The 22,299-nt window shown below is 37.5% G+C and overlaps 1 protein-coding gene across 1 annotated transcript; it reads right to left on the bottom strand.

Moving 5' to 3' along the window:
• Nucleotides 1-4,139: 4,139 nt before the first annotated feature.
• LOC139691752 (very long chain fatty acid elongase AAEL008004-like) lies at nt 4,140-13,585 on the bottom strand. Its single transcript, XM_071589600.1, has 7 exons — nt 13,528-13,585; nt 11,612-11,802; nt 9,476-9,556; nt 9,327-9,383; nt 9,117-9,222; nt 7,645-7,781; nt 4,140-5,600 (listed from the first exon to the last, which is right to left on the bottom strand). Exons 1-7 carry the CDS (start codon nt 13,583-13,585, stop codon nt 5,313-5,315), a joined length of 918 nt encoding a protein of 305 aa, XP_071445701.1. The 3' UTR covers nt 4,140-5,312.
• Nucleotides 13,586-22,299: the final 8,714 nt, after the last annotated feature.

The following is a 22,299-nucleotide window of genomic DNA, read 5'->3' as shown; positions in this document are numbered from 1 at the left end:
GACTGAAAACAATAGGTCTCGATGGTTCTACACCCTCAAAATTGATATTACCAATATGAAATAAGTACTCTTCCGTCGGATATCCTAGTCAAATTTGATTCTGTGATTTGAATGCAAAACTTGTTATATATGTTATTATGCAAATGACTTAACTCATATTCATTCCTTTTATCTATTAATGGAAACATTCATAGTTTTAATGCTAGTAACATAAATAAGCTATGCGTTGAAAACTACTCCACTACTATATAGGATCTATAGAAGATGATAGAACAGTTGCTATGCTATGATTTTCCAGCTGGAATCAGATCTCAATAAAGCGCTTGCAGTTCAAAAGATTTCTTTGCAAAATACTTCATTGTTTTTTTACTATATATACATCCCCAACTTTTTACTATATAAACCCAAATTGATCATCCCCTAAGAAGTCATTTGCCCTACTCTCTATCCTTTTGTTTATGATCCTGAGAACAACTTTAGCTACGTTTGATATCAAACTTATCGTCCTGTAGTCCTCACATGATGTAGCCTTTGCCTTTTTCGGAATAGGAACTAAATATATATATATATATATATATATATATATATATATATATATACATATATATATATATATATATATATATATATATATATATATAAAGACATTTAAACTTTGATGTTCTGTTTGCGGGGAGTACTTTAAAAATCCACCGCTCGGACTGTGCAGAAGCACCAACACACCAAATACAAGTAATACACCAAGACCGTTGAGACGTTGGTTACTGCATATGAAACTTTATTTGCAACCATTCAACAGTCAACAATATGTGCTCCACGCTGCATCAAGATGGGTATCAGAAGATACATTCGCAAAGTGTGACTTTTAGAATCTCACGAACTCCACTTGGGATGCTGAATGTTTATACCGACAATTGCAAATGCAATCCGGATAATTTAGTAAAATTCGATTAATTCAAGGCATCTGCAAATCCAGAGATCACAAATAAGTGTCTACTGTCTTTGGAAAACGAATATTAGAAAATCGAAATAGTTCGAAAGCCTAAAACCTTAACCATTTGAAACCCGGAAACTATTTTCAGCCTTCATTAAAGCAAATTTATTTCATACAAACCAATTACCTCATTAGACCACCTCTTCCGATTTGGAAGGCTACGATTGCTGCTTAGAACATACTGTAAGTGAGCTTCCGATAAGTCTTAAGGACAAGGCATTGGAGGGGAATAAGGTTGTCAATCATGCTTATCACATGAAAAATTTTATGTTGCGTGTTCAAGACTTAAAGAAATTTGGTGATGTGAGTGCCAATCTGCAGACGAAGTGTACCAAGAAGCCTTACAATGAGTCCTTGGTATGGTGTCATCCCTATTTTAAACTTTCCAAAGAGATGGTAGTCCACCTCGATCATCAATAAGCATTATTATCGACGTGTGTGTGTGTGTGTCCTAAAAGTAATTTGCGAATTCGACGGAAATGAGCGTGGTCTCGAGCATGCATCAACTGCCCTGCTGACCCTGGGGACGCGTCGGCACTTCACGATGCCACGGAATGTATTTTCGAGTCTTGTTCCAATACAAATTCCCAGTTAAAGTGTTCGCTAATCTTTTCTTAACATTCTTATGTAACGTCCCTGTCATCGATCCTATTATTCCCCCTATCTCCCGACTGCTTTCACCAGCTTGGTCCAAAAAAACTTTCAAGACAGGTAAATCAATTAATCGATTTAAATTTATAAAGTTACTCTTTCTTTAAAACTGGAATCGTATACGAAAAATAACTTTAAAAACTTCCCATAATCGAAGAGTTTTAGAACATTTATTACCCAAGCAAACTGCCTGAAAAGGTTCGTAGTTTTGAAAAAAATAATCCTCACGTCCCCATCTCTTTCTCTTGCGATATTCAAATTCCTGATGCACATCGCCACTTCTAAACTGAAACCAATGCACAGTTTGCATGTGGCATAGAAATGAATTAAACGAACTTGGGAAATACACCTGACGCTTGCAGGCACCCTTGTACATGCAGGAGGAACGCCCTCTTCTTTCGGCTTCTCACTTCCTCGTATGTCACATGCGGTGCTATTTGCGATGGAAAATATGAGCCACGGGAATCGTTCAAACATTAAGTAACAGCGTTGGTGAGGTGGTTGGGTTTTATTTTTAGTGCGTGGCATGTGGAGATGGTGGGATCTAAATTAGTATTCACAAAATATTTTCGGAGTAATCATTCGGAAATCAATTTCTTTGTTCAGTGAGAAAATAACATAAATATTCGCCTTAAAATAATAAAATTGGAAATCTCATCCCCGTATCACATACTTCTTAGCAGATGGGGTAGGTACAGTGTAGAAAGTACGTCCTGAGAGGAGATGTTAATCCTAATTTTCGCCACATGCACCATTCAACTTTACTATGGACTATAATGAAGCACTTGGTGCACCATTTTGTCCAGACCTTCACTTCAAGCATTGAAACCGAGGAATAGTTTATCCTCCACGGTGGAAGACAGTTTTTTCCGTTCAGAAATAGTTGCAATGGAAATATCATAAATTCAGATTGTCAGGCGTTTTATCGTTATATAAAATAGGAGAGCAGCAAAACAGAATATATGTAAGGAGCATGTCATAATGTTTGGCAAGGGGGCAAGGAGTTCAATATCTTTTACGTGAGATACATATGGTAGGGGTTTCCTGTTTTAAAACTTGTAGAAAAAGGGGGCTCGAGATGATGGGGTGGCTATCGTACTGGTTTCCCACCCAAAGGGGCCGGGTTCGAATCGAATATTTTTCAGTTGTATCTCGATCCCTACTTGAGGTGCTTTGTGGAGGGAACCTTGAGTGAGTACGCCGTCCGTTGGATGGGAAGTTGAGCTGCGGAACCGTTGGCGCCTTTCGTAAAGAGTAGGCTAATGCCGTCGCCGGGTTTCTCTCCAACAATTGTCTCCATCCCCAATGGTACAAATGATCTTAGTTGTCGGTTGCCTCCCCTAAATACTACTACTACTTGTAGAAAATGAGTTTATTTCGAGTTAAAAAAAAGCTCCTTCTGTTGCTTAAAAACGTGCTGGAAATGAACTATAGAAGTGTTTCTGTCAAAAAGGCAAGAAGAAATTCAATTGGTTTACAGAAATAAAATATAGTCAATCGCCGATAGCTGACTTTGTAAGCGAAAACTCAAGATATGAAGAATTGCTACCGATTCAAAGAAATCTTACTAGGGAATCCAGAAGCAATGCCAATTTACTTATGGAAATACTTTTGAGTAATTTGTATTTGTGACAAAAATACTCTAAAATATGTTATGTTAATTTCCCAAGTGGTCATAATCTGTTTTAGACATAATAAAACTGTGCTAAATGAATCAAATAAATGAAAATTCGATAAAAAATATATTTTCCTATATTGCCAAAGTAAAATAAAAATCATGTTTACATGGTTAAAAACACGCTATTACGCTATTGTTTATACACAATCACAGCAGTTTCTAGGCCTGGCATGGTCTTCCACATAAATCCTTGATTTACGAATGGTAAGAAGCATAACTTTATGTGGTACCCGGAATTCGGTCTTTCTCTGCTGCTTACTTAAGAGAAACAAATTACCGATCAACGAGGTTGGGTCGTGATTGGTGAACAGGCCTGCCCAAGCATATCGAATACCTACTCCTCATGTCCGGCAAAAGTCCTTCTGATGTGCTTTATGCTCCTTTATTTATTCCAACTTCCTCGATTAGGCTGACTGATTGAGTTAGAGGAAAATAATGAGATTATTCCTCAACCATTCCCATGAGTTTGGGTAAATAACATCGCGTCCAGTGAGGAAATACAAATGAAAGGTCAAATTTAAGGATTCTTAGCACTGTTCGTTGAAATCAGGGTCTTAATCGTGTCCGACGTCCCTCCGTTCTCTGGTATTCCTTCCTCCTTCATCCGATACCTAACACCAAGTGATTAAAACTATTATCAACGGCAAGGATGGCACAAGCTGTCGTACTATCCTCGAGAACCGTCGTGAAACACTTCGTAACCCTTGAAAAAATTAATTGGTTATAAATCGTCAAATTTGTTCAAATGTCAACAGAAAAATAGCAACTCTGAAATGAACCATTAATAAAATAGGTGTAATAAACTCAATTCATTGATTTCGTGTTAAACTTTTATTTATTTTAAAACTTTTTACAGTTTTGAGATACTTTTTCCATTGAGTGCTCACCGTTTTCTCAGAACCACTCGATATGCATTTATTTTTTACTAGTCTCCACGGCAAACACATCCTCCACATAAAATGATTCGGGGTCCAGGATATAGAACATTTTTGTTACTAATTAAATGTGGGCGTCGAGGAAGTGAAGCTTCTTAAGTGAACGTAATGAACAACCCTTCTCCGTAAATAATTTAAAAATCATACGACTTTTCTGAGCATTCCATTTAATAATTGGGAGGATAGACTAAAATGGAAAAAGTTTCTCTTAGGCTTTGGCAAAGTATTTACATTTATATTTATATATATATATACACATTTCCTTTCTTTTTTTTAGCAAAGAAAGTTCAAGGAAAAGGACTGAGGTAAACGGCCGTACGTATCTAAGCATGGAACTTGATGAGCTACACTTGTCCGTGACCGGCAGGAAGAGGGGATATAGCATATGTGATACACCATGAGGTTATATATGAAAGATTTTCCCTTTCGTTTAACTTTCCAATTTCTTTTTGGATTGAAACACTACGTTAGGATAGGAAATGTAAAATTAAAAACAAGAGACTGTATATAATTCAAGTTTCGACAAATGATGATGAAATGAATGAGGAAAGGAATACGCTCGGCCACTGGCTTATTATTCAAGCGAGTCAGAAAGTATAGGCTTGAATGCAATTGTCCGTAAGTCCAGTAAGACTATCTAATTTTCCGTCCCTGTCAACAAATCTCTGAGACACTAGCAATTGACGCTTGTCCGCGCAAAGTAACAAGATACTATGACTGCTGCTGGAGTAAATTAAAAGAGAATAATACTGGTATTTCAAACAGAGCACACAAAAACGCGGTCATTTTGACTCCATCAAAGTACAGCATTGAACAAAAAAGAATCCCCACGCCTGGGTGCAGTATTTTTCAGTGAATGTGAGTATACAAAATGTACAGAGAAGCAAAACTGAAAGCCCCTTCAACTTCCAAAAAAAAATCGTTTCATGAAACGCTTACGTCGGTCTCGCACGGCAGCAATGACGACTAAAAACATTTCGCGGACCAAGTCACACTAAATGAGTAACTCAGTTGCAAAACATAAGAATCTGAATAACATCAACAGAACAATGAGCTATTTTCCATTCTGAAGTAATCTTCTCGTCACAACTCCGTTGGTTCCGTTGGTTCCGTTGGAGGAATGCTTGGAAGAGATCGAGTTGTACTCCGCCTCTTTCTCGATCTTTTTGAGATTTCGATCTTTTTCTCCTTGCCTCTTGGCGTACGTCTTCATGTAAAAATTGGAGAAGAGGATGAGGAAGAGAGCCCCGTGGAAGGCGATGAACCAGACGAAGGCGCGGGGGTAATCACAGTCGACGACCAACAGCTGGAGGGCGTGAACAATGATGAGCACGAATTGGGCCTGCACAAGAGAAAACGAGGAGGGGGAGGGAGAGAGAAAGGGAGGAAAGAGGTTGCGTAAATATTAAATCGCATTATATTTGCATTTCTGTTTTGTCGTACAAGATAATACATTATATGTATATATATATAAGTATATATATATATATATATATATATATATATATATATATATATATATATATATATAAAAGTATATATCTAACGTGTTAACTTATTTAAATAATGCATATAAGGAAGATTAGGGGCACTATCACACTTCCTCGAGGTACGCCGGATGTAACATCCACCTCTCATGATTCCATGCAACCAACTGCTGTACGAAAAGTATTTGGGATCTGTGGGATAAAGTGTTATTTAAGGAATAAAATAAATTTCAGAAACGAACGGCTAGATTCTTCAATAAATTGTCTCGAAATGAAAGTAAGTGTGATGGAGTTACTAGAAGAACTGGATTGAAACTGATGTCGGAAAAATATATTGGTACCGTTTAATTGATTGGCATGGGGTAAATAGTAAGCTGCATTGAGCATTGCGGAGGTGGCTCATAACGCCGCACGGTAACGTTCAACTCTTTTTACTGTTTAAAGAAGTGGTTGAGGGAGAGAACAGGAGACCTCTGCTCAAAATATTTTCAAAGGGCACAGCACACTCAACCCTCGTCGTACTCGTGACCAAGTGCAGCTGTCCCTTGTGCTCAGGCCAAAGGCGCGAGAGACACTCCAACTGGGAGCGAGGTGCAAAGACAGACAAAATCACTGATCCGTTTTATTCGGAGTCTGCCCCTTGCCTGATGTGGAATCTTCCATTTATATCACTTTCTAAACTCTATGCTTGCTACGGCATAATTCACGTTAACCCTCAGGGGTAATTTTTGTCGAAGGGTGAACCAAAAAGACAGCCCGGACAGAAATATTTCATTGCAGCACATAAGCATTGCCAGGAAGGAGAAATTAAGCATCAAATTCGACATTTTCAATTACTCTATAACCAGGGGCCTGGAGGCATGAATACCCAATGCTAAATTTAATTTAATATCAAGCTTTACTTCCAGATTTCAAACAGGACATCGAGGATGTAATCAAAATTCCACAACATATCGGTAGGTAGGACAACGATGACTAAATTAGAGAAATATTCTGTCAAACCAATGGGTACGGGAATTCTTTTTCTCTTTCTCTATCTGCGGCCACGACAATAAAGTGATACGCAAACAGATGAATCCAAATATCAATTGAGACACTTCATAGTCTACTATCATTATCTGTGGCGGGTGTCTGTTTCTGCAAGCCCCTGCGACAGCTTGGTGCATGTTATGCAAACGCAGATTTTAGTGAAAGTTAACGGGTTCGCTCGTCATAAGTTTAGAGAGTGGGTATAAGTCGCCTTTCAATATAGTCCTGTAGTCCAACGGGAAGTCAAGATTCCCTATCACTTCCGAATGGCCTTGAGCGCCTTACGAAAATTGAAATCTTTAAGGACCACATAAGTCATACCAATTAGCGATGGCTCCAACTGTCCTTGAGATGGAAGAATTGAAATTTAAAATGGACAATACATACTTACAAATTAAAATTATGTATTGCAGCTTCTTTTATCATGCCGCGAATGTTATGACGTCACTTTGACCGCTGGTGTTTTAAAACAATAGATGAAATAGAGGTGAAGATCTGGGTAGGAAAATCAAATAATTAAAACCAACTGACTCTCTGTCAAGGAGAATCTTGGGAAATTCAAGGAAACGATTACGAGAATGAGTAACGGCAGCCGTATTTCCTTGTTTGATCTCAAGACTTTTTTCATTTATATTTTCATCCCTGGGAACGAAACGGATCGTGCAGTCTCCGTGCTGCGCGGAAATGCCTCGGCATTCATTACTGGTGGAAACGTCATGAAGTGAAATTAAAAAAAAAGAAAGAAAGAAAAAGAATCCATCCGATTAACGGCGTCGACAAACGGGTTGAACTGGTCATTAGTGTGCGCTGGACGTGACATTGGCACGTATATCGAGTAGGTGAATAACTTGTTCTACGGCGGATACTTACGAGCTGCAGCAGGGTGACCCACTTCTTGAACTTGAGGTATCCCTTCCAGCTAGGCTTCAGGGCCGAGATGAAGTAGTAGCTGTACATTACGGCGTGGACGAAAGTGTTCAACATGCCACAAAGTGTAGAGTGACCACCTGCGGAGAAAGAAAAGACGAAAGAATTATCAAAACTGTCCGATATAACTCGAGCAACCGCGATCGCCAGGAGCACAGAGCAGAGAACAGAGCCTTTTCTCTAAATCCCCTTTCGCTAATTTTTCAGTGAAATGCTTTTCCTGCAATTTTTTTTACTAAAAAGATATATATTTAACGTATTTTGACCATTATAAATTTTTTCGTCAGAAGTAACGTACACATTCGAGAATCGGAAATACTTGAGCGATCTCTTATTAAAACTACCTTCTTCCTTTTCATAGAGAATTCTCTCAAGATGATTGAGTACAATACAATCACGGAGCCATTTAACTAGAGGTACAAGAAATTTTTGAAGACGGCTGCATTGAAATTTTATTTGACGAACGAACTCAACTATCACCATTATCAATAATTGAAAATGCCTGAATTTGAGACTTTTTACATTTTTTTCAAATGTTGATTCCCCAGTCTCTAGGCTAAATATTATTTATTTAACGCTGCTGAAAGGAATTTTTCTAGCAATAGAAACATGATAACATCTACCCGACGTACCCGAGAAAAAATGTCGATAAACTCCAACGAAAGGCTATCCATAGTGTGGGAAATAACATATGCCCACTCTTTTCCTATAAACAATCCCCCTTAAAGCTCATAACCGTCCATCCACAGTACCGAAATGCGGTTCCCGTCGACCATGTAAGTGGGATTCCTAATTATCCGTGGATGGAAATATTTTCCAAAAAAAATCTCAATGAAGCTCAATACTCGTGGATGAACTATGTATTCACTGTTCATGTAAAATAAAAGGAATGATCAAACAAATTACGACCATTCTCTTAATTAATCCCTAAAAAAATTCTTCTCAAAAATATAAACCTCTCTGTGAAAAATATGAATCTACTTACAAACAAATAGAAATGAATAATATATTTCCTTTAATCTCTGAAAATTTGACTTAAACCCCCCTTGTCACTTTATTTCTAGGTCCTCTTTTTTCTTGAGTTTTAAGAAGCAGAGAGAAGGCAATACGCACCCGATTGAAACACAGAAGGACCTTGGAGAATACGATAACCTTGAACGGGCACTTCGAAGTCAAAGCCAAAAGGGGAGATAGCCGAAAGAGGGAAAGGATGCTTCCCAGATGGAATGGAAATAATTTTAATTATTTCTTTATTCGCTAAAGGATATTTTTCAATAAAAAATAGTAGACGATATTATAAGAACGTCTGGATGAACACGTAAACCCTCTGGTAACGGGACGAAAAGCCATTCATCTTCAGTTTTTTTCGAAAGAACCTCCCTCGGAACGGGGCAAAAATTTTCACGAATAAATACCTGGAACGAATTTTGTCCCAAACCAGCAGGCCATCGGTATTCCTCCGTGATGGATCAGATGCAACACGGTCACGTGATCGTTCTTTTTTCGGAGAACGAAGAAGATCTGGAATGGAAGAAGGAAACGTTAATATAGCCATCCTTAACCCCGTGATAGCATGGTCGAAAGATGATCAGAATGGGTGAGCAGTATGAGCAAGGCTTCCTTACCGTATCACTTAACTCCGTGAACTTAGAAAAGTAAAACCACCACACCGCATTAGCCATCTGAAGAATAGAAAAAAAATTAAGGTAAGTCAAGAGTTCATCATTTGGAATAAGTAAAAAGTATATCGATTCGTAAAACAAACTAGTCTCACCCGCATGGCCACTGGATCCTTCGAGTAGTCAACGGGCTGGCACTTAAGACTGTACTTGCCCCACCATCCAGACATCAATCCCTGTAAAGTTAATATCAATTTAAAGTAAAGTTAATCAATGTAAGTCATTCTAAATAAATTCAATCTCACTGAGCACGTGTCATTGCTCTAGAGCGTGTGGTTAAGCGATGGCTAAAGAACGGAAGTAGAATTCCATTTTAACTGCCAAGTAAATTTTTAGAATCAATTCTAAATAACACTAATCCCTTTTTTAGAATCGCTAATGCATGATAACAAGAGTACGGTCGAAATTTCGTTTCATATATATATATATATATATATATATATATATATATATATATATATATATATACATATATATATATATATATATATATATATACATATATATACTCATATATACAGAAACAGATATAAGGAAAAGGAATAGGAACAAAGGAATAGGATTCCGCCTTCCCCACCTTTATTGTGTTCGTCCTTTATATGTGTTCCTATTCCTTTTCCTTATATCTGTTTCTGTATACTAGTATATAGTATGAGTATTTATTCGCCGTTTGGCGGGATTTCGTGTTTGAATGTATATATATATATATATATATATATATATATATATATATATATATATATATATATATATATATATATATATATATATATATATATATATATATATATATATATATATATATATATACACACATATATACATATATATTTATTTATATAAATAATATTCAACAAAAACTAGAATTAAGACCACAAATTGATTAAAAAGAGAAGAAAAATAAATAATTGTATTTCCTACCTAATGCCTAATTTCCTAAATTTTGGCCAATAAAATAGTTCTTACCGTATATTTTATGAATAGGAGCGATCTAATCCAGAAGCAAACATGACAACACGACATGAACTGTTATCTTTGGGAAATTAAAGTGGCCAAAGACTTTTTTCCATATCCACTATCCAGTCATCGTTACGTGTAATCTTTATTTTCTCCATTCTATGTCTTTTAGTCCAACTTTAAGCGAAATATCGTAAGTGATTAAAGTAGTAGTTCCTGAAATTGATGAAGTGTACCTCATGAATATCTCACAGAGACTTACTTCTACGATAAAACGACAAAGCAACATTCGTCAACAACACGTAAGCCCTCAATTCAGTGCATTTACCTAGGAAACCACATTAATGACTGAGTGAGTTGTCATTATCACTTATTATATGAAATTAACACTTAGTGGAGACTCTTGTGGTAACCGCTTTACCATGCCGTTTCAACTTTTACCCACCTACGCTCGCCCTGAAACAATGAGTCCCAAGGATCATGAGGAATATTGGATGGGAAAAAAATCTGTAGCTTTTTCAATTTTGAAAAAAATGGGAATAAAGTGAAACTTTTGGGTCCACTAGTATCATTTGAAAGAGCAGTTTATTATGAATAGGAAGTCAACTAAAATATTATTAAACTGCTCTGCATTGTCATTGGTTTTTGCGCTATTGCATTGTTTGTCGAATACAAATGCCCACGACCAGATTTTGGTAGTAATACTTGAAATGTTAATACCTTAATTTTCTAGTGAATATTTGATTAAATTTTAAATTTAATTTTCATTCAAATTGTTATCGTACGCGTTTATTTAATTAGGAAAAATTTAATACGATACTTGGCGCGTTAAAAATCAATTCGTCAGACGAGAGGATATCCTCATAAGAATAATAGTTAGTTCCAATGCATCTCAACCTGTGTATAATTAAGTAGCGGTTTGTCAGCTCCTATGCAATTCAATTTGTCTTAGAGATAATGCAAATTTTGACATGAATGAAATATTAAAAATAATAGAGCTGTTGATTAAAAGATATTCAACTATGATTGACCCAACGTAGATTAATTTCTTCTGGATTTAAATTTAAACTGAACGCAGGCAAAATCATATTAACTTAAACTTCCCAAACTATGCCCATGATTTCTTTTGGATAGGATGACGACCACCTTACACGAGCGAACGAGCTTACACGAAGTTCACCGAAGAAATGGGTCCGATTTCAGTCTTTGACCTTATGACGCCCCAATACAGTTAGCGTTCAATCTTTTCTTAACAATTCTCTCACTGCACTTACCTCTTTGAACATCCAACAGCTGAAATAGACCTGGAAGGCGTTGTAGAAGAGAAGCAGCGGTCTCAGTTGAAAAGCTTTCCTATCCTTCATGAGTCGTGGACCAAGTCGGGTGACAAAGTACAAATAGAACAGACAAATGGCTGCAGTGGGAAATGGTGAACTCATCAACGGCCAGTCTTCCACACGAGGATCTGAAATGAGATGAATGATTCGTTTGAGCGACTATGCAGATTTATCCAACAATATTCTCGAAATTCGCAATAAAATTCTATATTTTTATAGGAGGGTATTATTATTGGATTATTCAAAAAATATCCCCGTTCTTTAGTCTATAAACGATAGTTTTGTGTTTTCAAGCGATTTTCCATATAATGTCCATATATTGAGATATTTATCTTTATGTCTATCTGTATATTATTTATATATTAAGTGACAATTAAAATCCTCAAAGGGAGAAACCTATGGGGTCCTGAGGTTATAACCTTATTTTAAGATCGTCAAATTTATGCCCTGTTTAAATTTCCCCCTGATTCTTAGGGGTAAGTGATTAGGACCAAAGAAGTTTTTGCGTTCGAACCCGTGCCACGTTTAACAGAAGTTCAACCCTTTTAAGGCGGAAGGCTTTTATCTTTTTTAGGCAATCCACATGTCCAGAATATTCAAACTGATAGCTTGCCAAAGAGCGCAATGTGAGTAGGAGTCTAAACCAGACGCTGCTCATACCTGTTTAGATATTATAAACCGCCCTTGTAACTATCGTAAATATTAAGACCTGATAACTTAAGCTTCGGGAGATAAAGCGATTTGTTTTTTAATAAATTAAGTGCATGTGCATGCATTATACAAGTCGCACGCGAATAATTAAAGCAAATACATTTAAGATTAATTTCTGAAAACGAATTTTCCACTCAGAAAAACTTTCAGCAATTTTATTTTTCAAGTTCAGGCAAAAAATCCTGAATACGGTTATTTATTCTGCATAATCTAATTGAGATGTGGTCGTAAAAAAATTATCTGCACTCTTAAGTCACTGATCGAAATATTGACGGGTATGAAAGTTACGAAAAATATTTGCAGAAAACGTATGAAGCATTAAAAAAAATCAATGTGTACATTCCGTTTGAATTGTTAATAACTAAATTATAATGGAAATAATATGTTTGCTTAAAAAATTAAGTCATAAAATTCAGCGTAAAAAAATCACAATCGGGAACTTATTCAGTTTATTACGCCGTTATTTAAATGAGTTTAGAAATATAATAAAAAAAAGATTGCCGTTCACCTTCAAGTCTGATTTTGGAAAGAAATCATTTCACAGCCATTAGCGGCATGTAATTATTTTTACTATTCGTAATCTATCGTCAAAGGGAGGTTTTGAATGTGTAAGAACAAACCATTGCTACACCTCTCAGCTCCATTCAAAAAGACACAACCTGATACCCCAAAATGCCGTAAAACCTCTTTTTTTTATTCCGAGTAGAAATTACCTCCCCGTACTTTACTTGCGAAATGTTCTCCCCTCTACCACCGTCTTCAGCAATCCATCATCAATTAAAAATATTCTGCGTCCACTTTCGCTGTCTCCTTTGGACCTCTCCCGGAAACCCTCCCCTCTTTTCCACCACCACGGCTACGACTTCTTTGATGATTTTGCTTTCCATCCATCAATGCATATTACATGAACTGTCACATAAATTTTCAGTACCGCGATTTAAAAGAAATTCTATACTCCATATTAAACTGAAAGGAATAATTGCTCAAATGAGCGGATTTTGTTTCACCAAATTCCGATTACCCCCACAATTCGCGATGCCTGTCCACCATAATATACGAGTATATCCGATTGAGGAAATATTTTCATCCCTATTAACGCACATCCGAGAACGCGCACGCACAGACACAAACACGGCCCTTACCTCCACGATCCATCGTGTTCCGATAGTCGGACATGAGACTCCCAACCACTTGAGCCATGGCTGCTGCTGCTGATGCACGGGGACTCGAGGATGGAAACTCTCTCGATTTCCTGAACGGGCGACTGAGAACAGTGGACGCACCGAACACCGAAGACGACCACGAAGCTATCCAACACCCTCGGCGGTGGACCGAGGGTATATATAAAGGGAAGGTAGGGGTGTCGGAGGGGAAGGTGCTGTCTTCTGGTCGGTAGACGTGGGCGGGAGAGCGACTTCTTTCGAGTAGGGGTTGGGTAGGGTGGAGGGAAATCTCGCGACTATCGTGGATACGATAGAAGAGATCTAGGGAGGAAGTTGGGGGACGAGGGGGAACTGTTGAGAAACTCAATAGTAATATTAATAATAATCTTCCATTTTGTGAGGGGAAGGAGACAACCTTAAAGGCGCGGAGGGTGGGGTAGTAGAGCCTCGAGGTGCGATGGCTGTTCCCACTACGCTTCCTTGTCGGGCTTTGGAAGGAGAAGGAGGGAGGGCAGTGTGTCGTCGCCGCGGAAGGCGAAAAAGGGAAGGTTGAACAATATAAATCTGAGGAGAGTCGAGTCGCCGATAACGAGAATCTTATTCTTCCCGTTCCTTCTCCCCCTGATCATACCCTCACCTCCTCGTCCCCCAACTCTCTTGCAGGTGAATGCATCAGGGCAAGAAAGAGGAGGAGGAAAACTGCTCCCCTGTAATGGTTGGAGGTTAGCAACATTCCACTAAAGAGCGATGAAAATTGCGTGAACGTAACTTGTTCAACAAAAACCAGATTCCGAGTCATCTGTCACGTTGACATAGGGGGGGGGGGGGGAGCGGAGGCGCGGCATCCATAGGGAAGGGTGCCGGGATTCAGGGTGATATCTATTTTCTCTTCTCTTTTTTTTCACTCCTTCCATCCCAGAGCCACTACGAGGTATATATGAGCGCGGGCGCCCGGTTTGTGCGGTGAGGTGGGGCAACTGTACCGGGCGTCATTGGCGTTCTTAACATTTCCGCTTTAGCGAGCCTTTCCCTTTTATTTTTTCGGCCGTTCGCCGTTGGCCCATTCGCACTCTCTCCTCTCGGCACTGTGCGAATTTCGGTGGGACGAAGACACACGTTTGGCGAAAAGTAGCCAAACGGCGCACAAATATTCGAATTCAATTTCATTCATTAGAAATTTAGCTTTCACTTGTCGGGAATAAAGAGTGTGAATTTTAGCTTCTCCTTAATACGTTCGAATAGTTGTATCAGTATTAGTTTTAGGGGAGGCGAACGACAGCTGAGGAAATTTGCGCCATTAGGGATGTATGGGAAAGGATAAAGGGTGGAGAGAAACTCGACGTCGGCATTAGCCTACTCTTGTCGAAAGGCGCCAAGGGGTCCGCAGTTTAACTTTCCATCCGACGGACGGCGTACTCACTCAAAGTGCCCTCCACGAAGTACCTCAAGTAGGAATCGAAATACCACTGAAAAATGTCTGACATTGCCGGTATTCAAACCCGGGCCATCTGGGTGGGAAGCCAATACGCCAGCCACCGCACCATCCGATCCCCCTCCAATAGTTGTAATTCCTTATCTCCTCCTTATCGAATCGTGTTGAGCTAACTACCAAGTTGGCCGTAAAATTTTTTCTAGGGATATATTTTGTGAAAAAATTAATAGATTTTCCTCCCTAGAATTTCCTCGGGGAATGTTTCGCAACTCTGGAATTCTAATATTAGGGAATAATAACTCCTGGCATATGTTTCACGGTCTTCCACAGAGTTATAAATTTTTTTATTAAACAAATATACATAAATATTCCGTAAGCTCTTGCTCGCGGAGATGACCTCTGTCTTCAGAATAGAACACAAAGAAGTTCGAATTAAGGATGTTTAGAGGGAATGTAACCTGTAGGTAGGAGTACGCCTAGTGAGCTAGCATTCTGAGTGGGAAAACATCAAGGAACTTTGGTTTTTCACGAAAGAATCGCAAAATATCCACGCATTTAGCAGGTATGGAATGAGACGAAAAAATTTGCATTGCATTTTTGTTTTCATTTCGAGAGAAATAATGAATTGAAATACTGTGTTAATGGAAAAAGATAGAATATATGAAAATGAGTATTGAGTTACAGCTGTTATACAAATCTGAACTACAAAAATGGAACTTGTTTGAAGCAAGAATTTAGTTTCTATAAGGCTTTTAGTTGGATCAAAATTGCCTTATTTTACTATCATTTGCACAATAAGAAATGCATGAAATGAATTGTAAAAAATGAGTCACGGACAGTCGCGTATTGAAAAAATCTCTAAATTAACCTCTATGCGCGGTTCTCAATACGTGGTAGGTCGCAGTCAGCACACCTCATTTGCGGATCGTCGTACGCCGTACGTCCTGTGCCGCTCTCTCGGTTTCGAATTTTTTTCTGCAGCGCCATCGAATTTTTAAAAATATCTATGGTTGCCCATGGCCTGTTGGATAATGAATCTTCCTAATTGTTCTGTTTTTACTATAAGAAAACGCACTTTATAAGGAAGATAAATCTAGCAAGTCCGTCCTTATTATATAAGCGAGTTATTTGCATTTACGCTTTGTCATCAGGTTCTGTTTTCCATAATTGCTTGATATGATATACTTATCAAATTTCTCCGTGACTATTCGTGCATCATTATTTATTTTTGTTGTTTCATAATAGTTGCGAGGGCAAAAGGCCTTACCACCGTCTAGTCTCAGTTTTTAGATTTCTTTCTTGAGAAAGAATAGTAAAGAAGTCTTGTGTATAACGCTCAATGGATTCCAAGAGGATTCAGCTTTCTTTGAGTGAAGATGAAAGGGAGGATTTAGTTGAAGATTTGGACGTAGAAAGTGAAGTGAGTATTGGATCTAATAGTGCAAGTTCAAGAGTGAGGAAGAAGGTGATTTTACAGAGGATATCCTCCACGATAGTGATTGGGAAGGCGTAAGTGATGGTGAGGTACCAAGAGAGGGCTATGTTCTCCATTCCTCCTGGGTTTTGACCGATATTTATGAGGATTTAGTTCCAAAAAAAATACCAGTTACTGGAGATGTGGTCCCGCATTATGCATATATCAACAATTTTCTTGAATCTTTTACAAATATTTTTATATAATCCTATTGGAAAAAATTATATTGGAGTCTAATAGTATGCTATTGCCTACTTACAAAACCATGCTTTATCGTCTCCCTCACGACTGTACCAATGAAAACCTGTAGATGTTGGAGATATGTATACTTATTTCGGACTGATAATCTTGATGGGCATTGTGTAGAATCCAATGATTCGTTCGTATTTTTCAAGAAATCCATTCCTGGAAACAACCATTTTCCTCCAAAATATGTCTCAGGATAGGTTTGAAAGTATCTCCAAATTTTTACATTTTGCTGATACCGATGAAATTCAAAATTATACTGTAAATAGAAAGCTTTTCAAAATCCAGCCAATTACTGTTCACTTGAAGAATAAATTTGAGACTTTATTTTCCAAATGAAATTTGTTTATTTTCCATTTTCTAGGAAAATGTTCCGAAAGAAGTAAAAAACCGCAGCGTTGAGGAAAGGAGAGCATATTTCAAAATTTTGTGACAATATTATGGCCATGTAGTGGAAGGATAAAAAGCCTGTATCATTTATCTCAACCTTCCACCACAATAACTTTCGGTTGAAGGACAGAAAATGTAAGCCGGAGTGCATTATAAAATATAATACAGCTATGAGAGGAGTAGATTTGAAAGACCAAAAACTTCAGCCTTACTTAACAGAAAGTAAAAAAATACGGAATGTTACATGAAATTATTTAGGTTACTATTAAATGTTACCGTGCATAACGCACTAGTAATATTCAGTAGCTGTCAGAATAAGGTAGATCACCTAATATTTCGCCTTAAACTAATTAAACAGCTCCTTGAGAAGTACCGAAACCCTAAAAACCCCTCGGGTGTGAAGAGACCGACAAAAAACCAGTCACCACGACGTTTGGCCGAGAGGCACTTCATTGAAAAGATACCGCCGCCCAGGAAGAAGTCCAGGCCTCAAAGAAGATGTGAGGTGTGCTCCGCACGACGTAAAAGGAGGGATACGGTGTACTGGTGCCCCTGACTGCAATGCAGGCCTCTAATTAGAGGATTGTTTCAAATTACATCATACAAAACTGAACTTTTAGAACGGAGATTCGAAACTTAAAGGCGAATGAAGAAGTGAAAATATGAAATATTACGTAATTAAAACTTTTACTAAGTAGGATAAGCAATTTTTTTTAAATTTTACAATAAATATTTAAAAATATACAAACTGTTTTCAGCAATGCTGCAAAGAGAGGTTTAAAGAAAAATTAAATACCGCGAGTAGGGCTCATGCATTTAAATTCCTATGCCGGCTTGAAGGGTTAATCTCACTTTTCTCCCTTCCTCTCTCCAATTGAATATTCAATGGTCAAAATATTTTTCCAACTTTGCAAATTAATTAAATATAGATATTATATTTGAATGCAAAATTCCTACCTGAACTTCCGACTAACACTTTGAAGATTCATCAGTAGAGCGTGAGTTCCCTTTCTTCAATTGGATTTTTAAAAATAACTTCAAAATTACATAAAACTCTCCATTTTCTGGCACTTTCATAGTATTCCCCCTATTATGCCCACCTAAAAATACACAGATCTTATCAAGATCGTCCCTTTACAATAATTCGTCTCTGTTAATCGGCACTTGTTTAGCAGTAGAGATACTTGGAAAGTAGGGAAAAAATAAAATGGGTTGGAGAAGAGTAAAAGAAAAACTTGGGAACCTCTGTCTTGAGAAATGTGGTACGATGACCAAAATCTTTTCTGTCGTACCAATATGTACCTTAGGATTGAAATTCATTGATGGAAGTGGGGATATAGAATGGAGAGAATATAGTAGTCCCGAATACAAATTAGTAGTATTGGATAACCGGTTTTCCTTTCACGTTGTTCTAAATGTGACTCCTCCTTCAAAAAAAAACAGGGTAGAGGCTGCCTGCTCTCGATTGTTGCCTTCCCAGTCTTCCCACCCGGAGTTTACGATAACCCCCACGCCCTAGATCGCATTTCGATGACCTCGAGGAAAACACAGCATAGATTTGGTAGCGAAAGTGGCGGAATCACGGAGAATGTTTGGAGTTGGCAGGTGCACGTGGAAAAACCTGATTGGTCAAGTTGAGGGATTCCCAAAACAATAAAAAATTTTAAAATCTTCGGAAGTAGTAGGTTCCAATCATAATCATCACAACCGGTGCCATTTCATGAATGTGTTGTGATGATGGTTTTGACAAGAATCGTATCATTTGAAAAAGCGAGAAAGATTGTATGATCGAAACTTTAAATTAAAAAATCTTTTCCATCCGTATGGAATTTAAGTCCTCGAATACAAGTTCAAAGTCTCTCGCTGATGAATTCAAAATTGAAAAACGCTCTCAAATTGCCCATGGAATTTTATAAATGATTTGTTATTTCGTTGCGATGCCCCACGTTCTTTTTTTAATAAAAGAATGCCGCTTCCTAGTAGTAGTTTTGAGGGGAGGCGACCGACAGCTAAGGTCATTTGCGCCATAGGGGATGGACAGGAAAGGATGAAGGGTGGAGAGAAACCCGGCGTCGGCATTAGCCTACTCTTTACGAAAGGCGCCAAGGGGTCCGCAGCTTAACGTCCCATCCGACGGACGGCGTACTCACTCAAAGTACCCTCCACAAAGCACCTCAAGTAGGGATCGAGATACCTCTGAAAAATATTCAACACCGCCGCTTCCTTCGCCATATATTTTCGCCTATGTGAACCGCCCCAAGGAATGCAAATAATTGATTACGGCGAGTCCCTTTGAATCACACAGGAACTAAAACTATATAAAAATAATAAGCTGTTTCCGCTATTATTTTTTATTGGCTTAATTTCTCTAAGTCGTATGTGTAATGAAAATTTGGAGGTAGTATCTGAAGCCTGGACCACTCTCTTTGTAACCTTTTTACAGGAAAAAGCTATCCTCGTTCAACCTGAAATTGTAGACCCTGGCAAGCATAATTACCATAACTAATTGCCGCTGTCTTAATTTACGCACTTGGCGTATTGAATAATCTTCGACCGAATACAGAATTCAAGGCAAGCCTGGTCAAGTCAGGGATACCACGCACCACCTCCCTCAGTTAATACGTCACTAACATACTCAGGTCAGCGAGGTGAATGTCATTTGGCGAATAACCGGCACCACTTACACAAGCTGTAGTCAGAAACCACCCCGAGGAAAACTTCTTTGGAAAACAACTTTCTTTGGGAATAAACTTTACAAATCTATAACTTCTTATCGATTTCATCATTTCTATCCAAGAATACCGAGAAAAGTGTATCTCTGTGAATACAATTTGCAGAAAAGAGATCCTATTCGGTTGTTCATAGAAAAGGCCTAAAACATTTGCAATGGAATATTTAAGTAGCTGGTAAAACCAGTAGAATAACGGCTCTAGGTGATTCCTTCAAGGATACCGTATTCCTATCATCAGAATACCAAACATTAGAAATTCGACTCCAATGGTAATGGGATGTTTTCATGATTTAAGGAATTTAAATAGGTCATTATATAATTATACCTACCACAGTTTATTTAAATATTGATCGGCAGTGACAGGTATTGATTTTAAGTGATGTATCGAGATTAGAAAACACTTAGAAATAATTACGTTTATGGCCTTCTCAATGAATATAAAAGCTTGATAACTCTCTCTGTATTGGAAGTGAGGGATAATGGAAAATTGTTGCTAAATATTTCGTGAAAAACGAGATAAATAAGTAATATTTGGATAACGTCCCGCGTTTATGTAGTTATTTGTACTCCCCGTAGTCTTCAGAAAGTCTTTTTTCCTGGAAGCTAAATTTCAAGTCGAAATTTATCAAATAAAATGTACTTCGGTATGTAAATCGGTATGGTAAAACATGGTATGCACTAGTAAATTGGAATATTTCAATTTTTCAATACTATAGGGGTAATATCGTTGAATCTCAATGAGTTAAGAATTTCGATTAGTTAATAATCTCAATTTCGATATGTTGGAACTTCAAAATTGAAATGGCCACTACTATTCTTAAATCATTCAATTGGAACTGTTATTTTTAAGCCAATGCAACAAACTCTCTTCAAAATGAATGCTTTCGCTGAAAAATCAATAGCGTCTCAAGTAAAGATTTTATGAATTTTCAAAGATCAATTGGCCAGGAAATTCGTCTTCAAGAGAGTAAATATTATTGTGCTGACGAAAAATTTCCACGAGTTATATGTGGTGATTGCAATTCATGCGTTCATGACTGTACAATCAAAGTTTTAGACATAATTTTGGGCACTTATTATCAGGACTTAACGATTACAGATATAAGACGACCACCCCATGAGGAGGACACCAGCGACGTAGGTTTCGCGAATGACTCTGATTATGATCATAGAGATTTCTTTGATTCAAATGGGCATAACGTTTCGTATATAGTTTCCTTAAGTGATAACGTAACGTGTGGGTTAGTTAATGTTAATTAATTTGCCCAAGTTTGTAAAATGCAAAGTAAAAGCGAGCAATGGCTACCACGGAGATGCAGATATGCTAGAGTAACAGTAGTTTATAATTCAACGATCGGAAGATAAGTAGTCCTCTCTCAAAAGATGTTGAAACATAGGTCAATTTTAATAAAAATTATCAGTTTTTAATTTTTATCCAGGAAGTTGGACAACTTTCATTCAAATGGTCATGAAACCAAACCTGGAAAAATAAACGAATGCCTTCACACTATTTTTACCAAAATACTTTGGCTTTCATTTAAGTATTAAAAAAAGGTTATCCTATAAATATTTTAAAAAAACATAAGAAATTATTATGCTTACATATCCATTCAGAGTTCCTTTATTTGCCAGCAACATAAAACACTCACGGAGATGAGTTGCACCTGAAATTAACGTATGAAGAGATGAACCTCTGTGAATCTTTCGAAATATTTCATTACTATCAGATATGCGCTCCCGAATCTTAGCATTCCATCGATGAAGTAATTCTTGGCAAAACACAAAGCTATTTTTCGATTTGCCACATCTTCTATTTGAACATAAATTTGGACAATCTACCTTACGAAACTGACCTATCGAAGAGCTGTGGAGAAAGAAGCGTCGAAATTCCCCTGCTTGTACTTATAAAGCGATGTAACTGCTGAACAAAATCAATGCATTTGGAAAATGTTCGCGTTGTCAGTAAATTGGAGATTTTGTCCTAAATTTTTAGTATAGTTCTGATTACCGAATCAGGAATGGCAAACTTGTGTGACCATTAATATATTCACGTACATGTGTAAAGCTAATGCCACAAATACGGCGTTATAATTGTAACGCGCGAAATTGAGCACCACTAAACGTCTAATAAATGCCTCAGCCCACAACTATAATTGAAATGAGCACCTATTAGTTTCTTGAGCTCTCTTATTTCATCCCACATCATCACGTATTTGTTTCCTCTTTTCCCTAATAGATTATGTAATAGAAATGCCGTGACGTTTCATACAATAATTGAAAGGAATGTAATTAGGTAATATTTTTGTCAAATAATTATACCAAAATCATGACATTAAGACACCGTCTCGCTGGATATTTTTGTTCATTGAATTTAGAGAATACGATCGATTAATTAGAGTAAAAATTTAACGTATTACAGAAAATAGGAGTACGTACAGTGGAGGAATAGTAGGCTTATCCGAAATATATGCGTGACTC

The sequence above is a fragment of the Hetaerina americana genome, unplaced genomic scaffold, assembly GCF_022747635.1.
Source record: "Hetaerina americana unplaced genomic scaffold, ioHetAmer1.1.p SCAF_392, whole genome shotgun sequence".
In the NCBI taxonomy this organism is placed as follows: Eukaryota; Metazoa; Arthropoda; class Insecta; order Odonata; family Calopterygidae; genus Hetaerina; species Hetaerina americana.
This window is presented reverse-complemented; position numbering and strand designations above follow the sequence as displayed.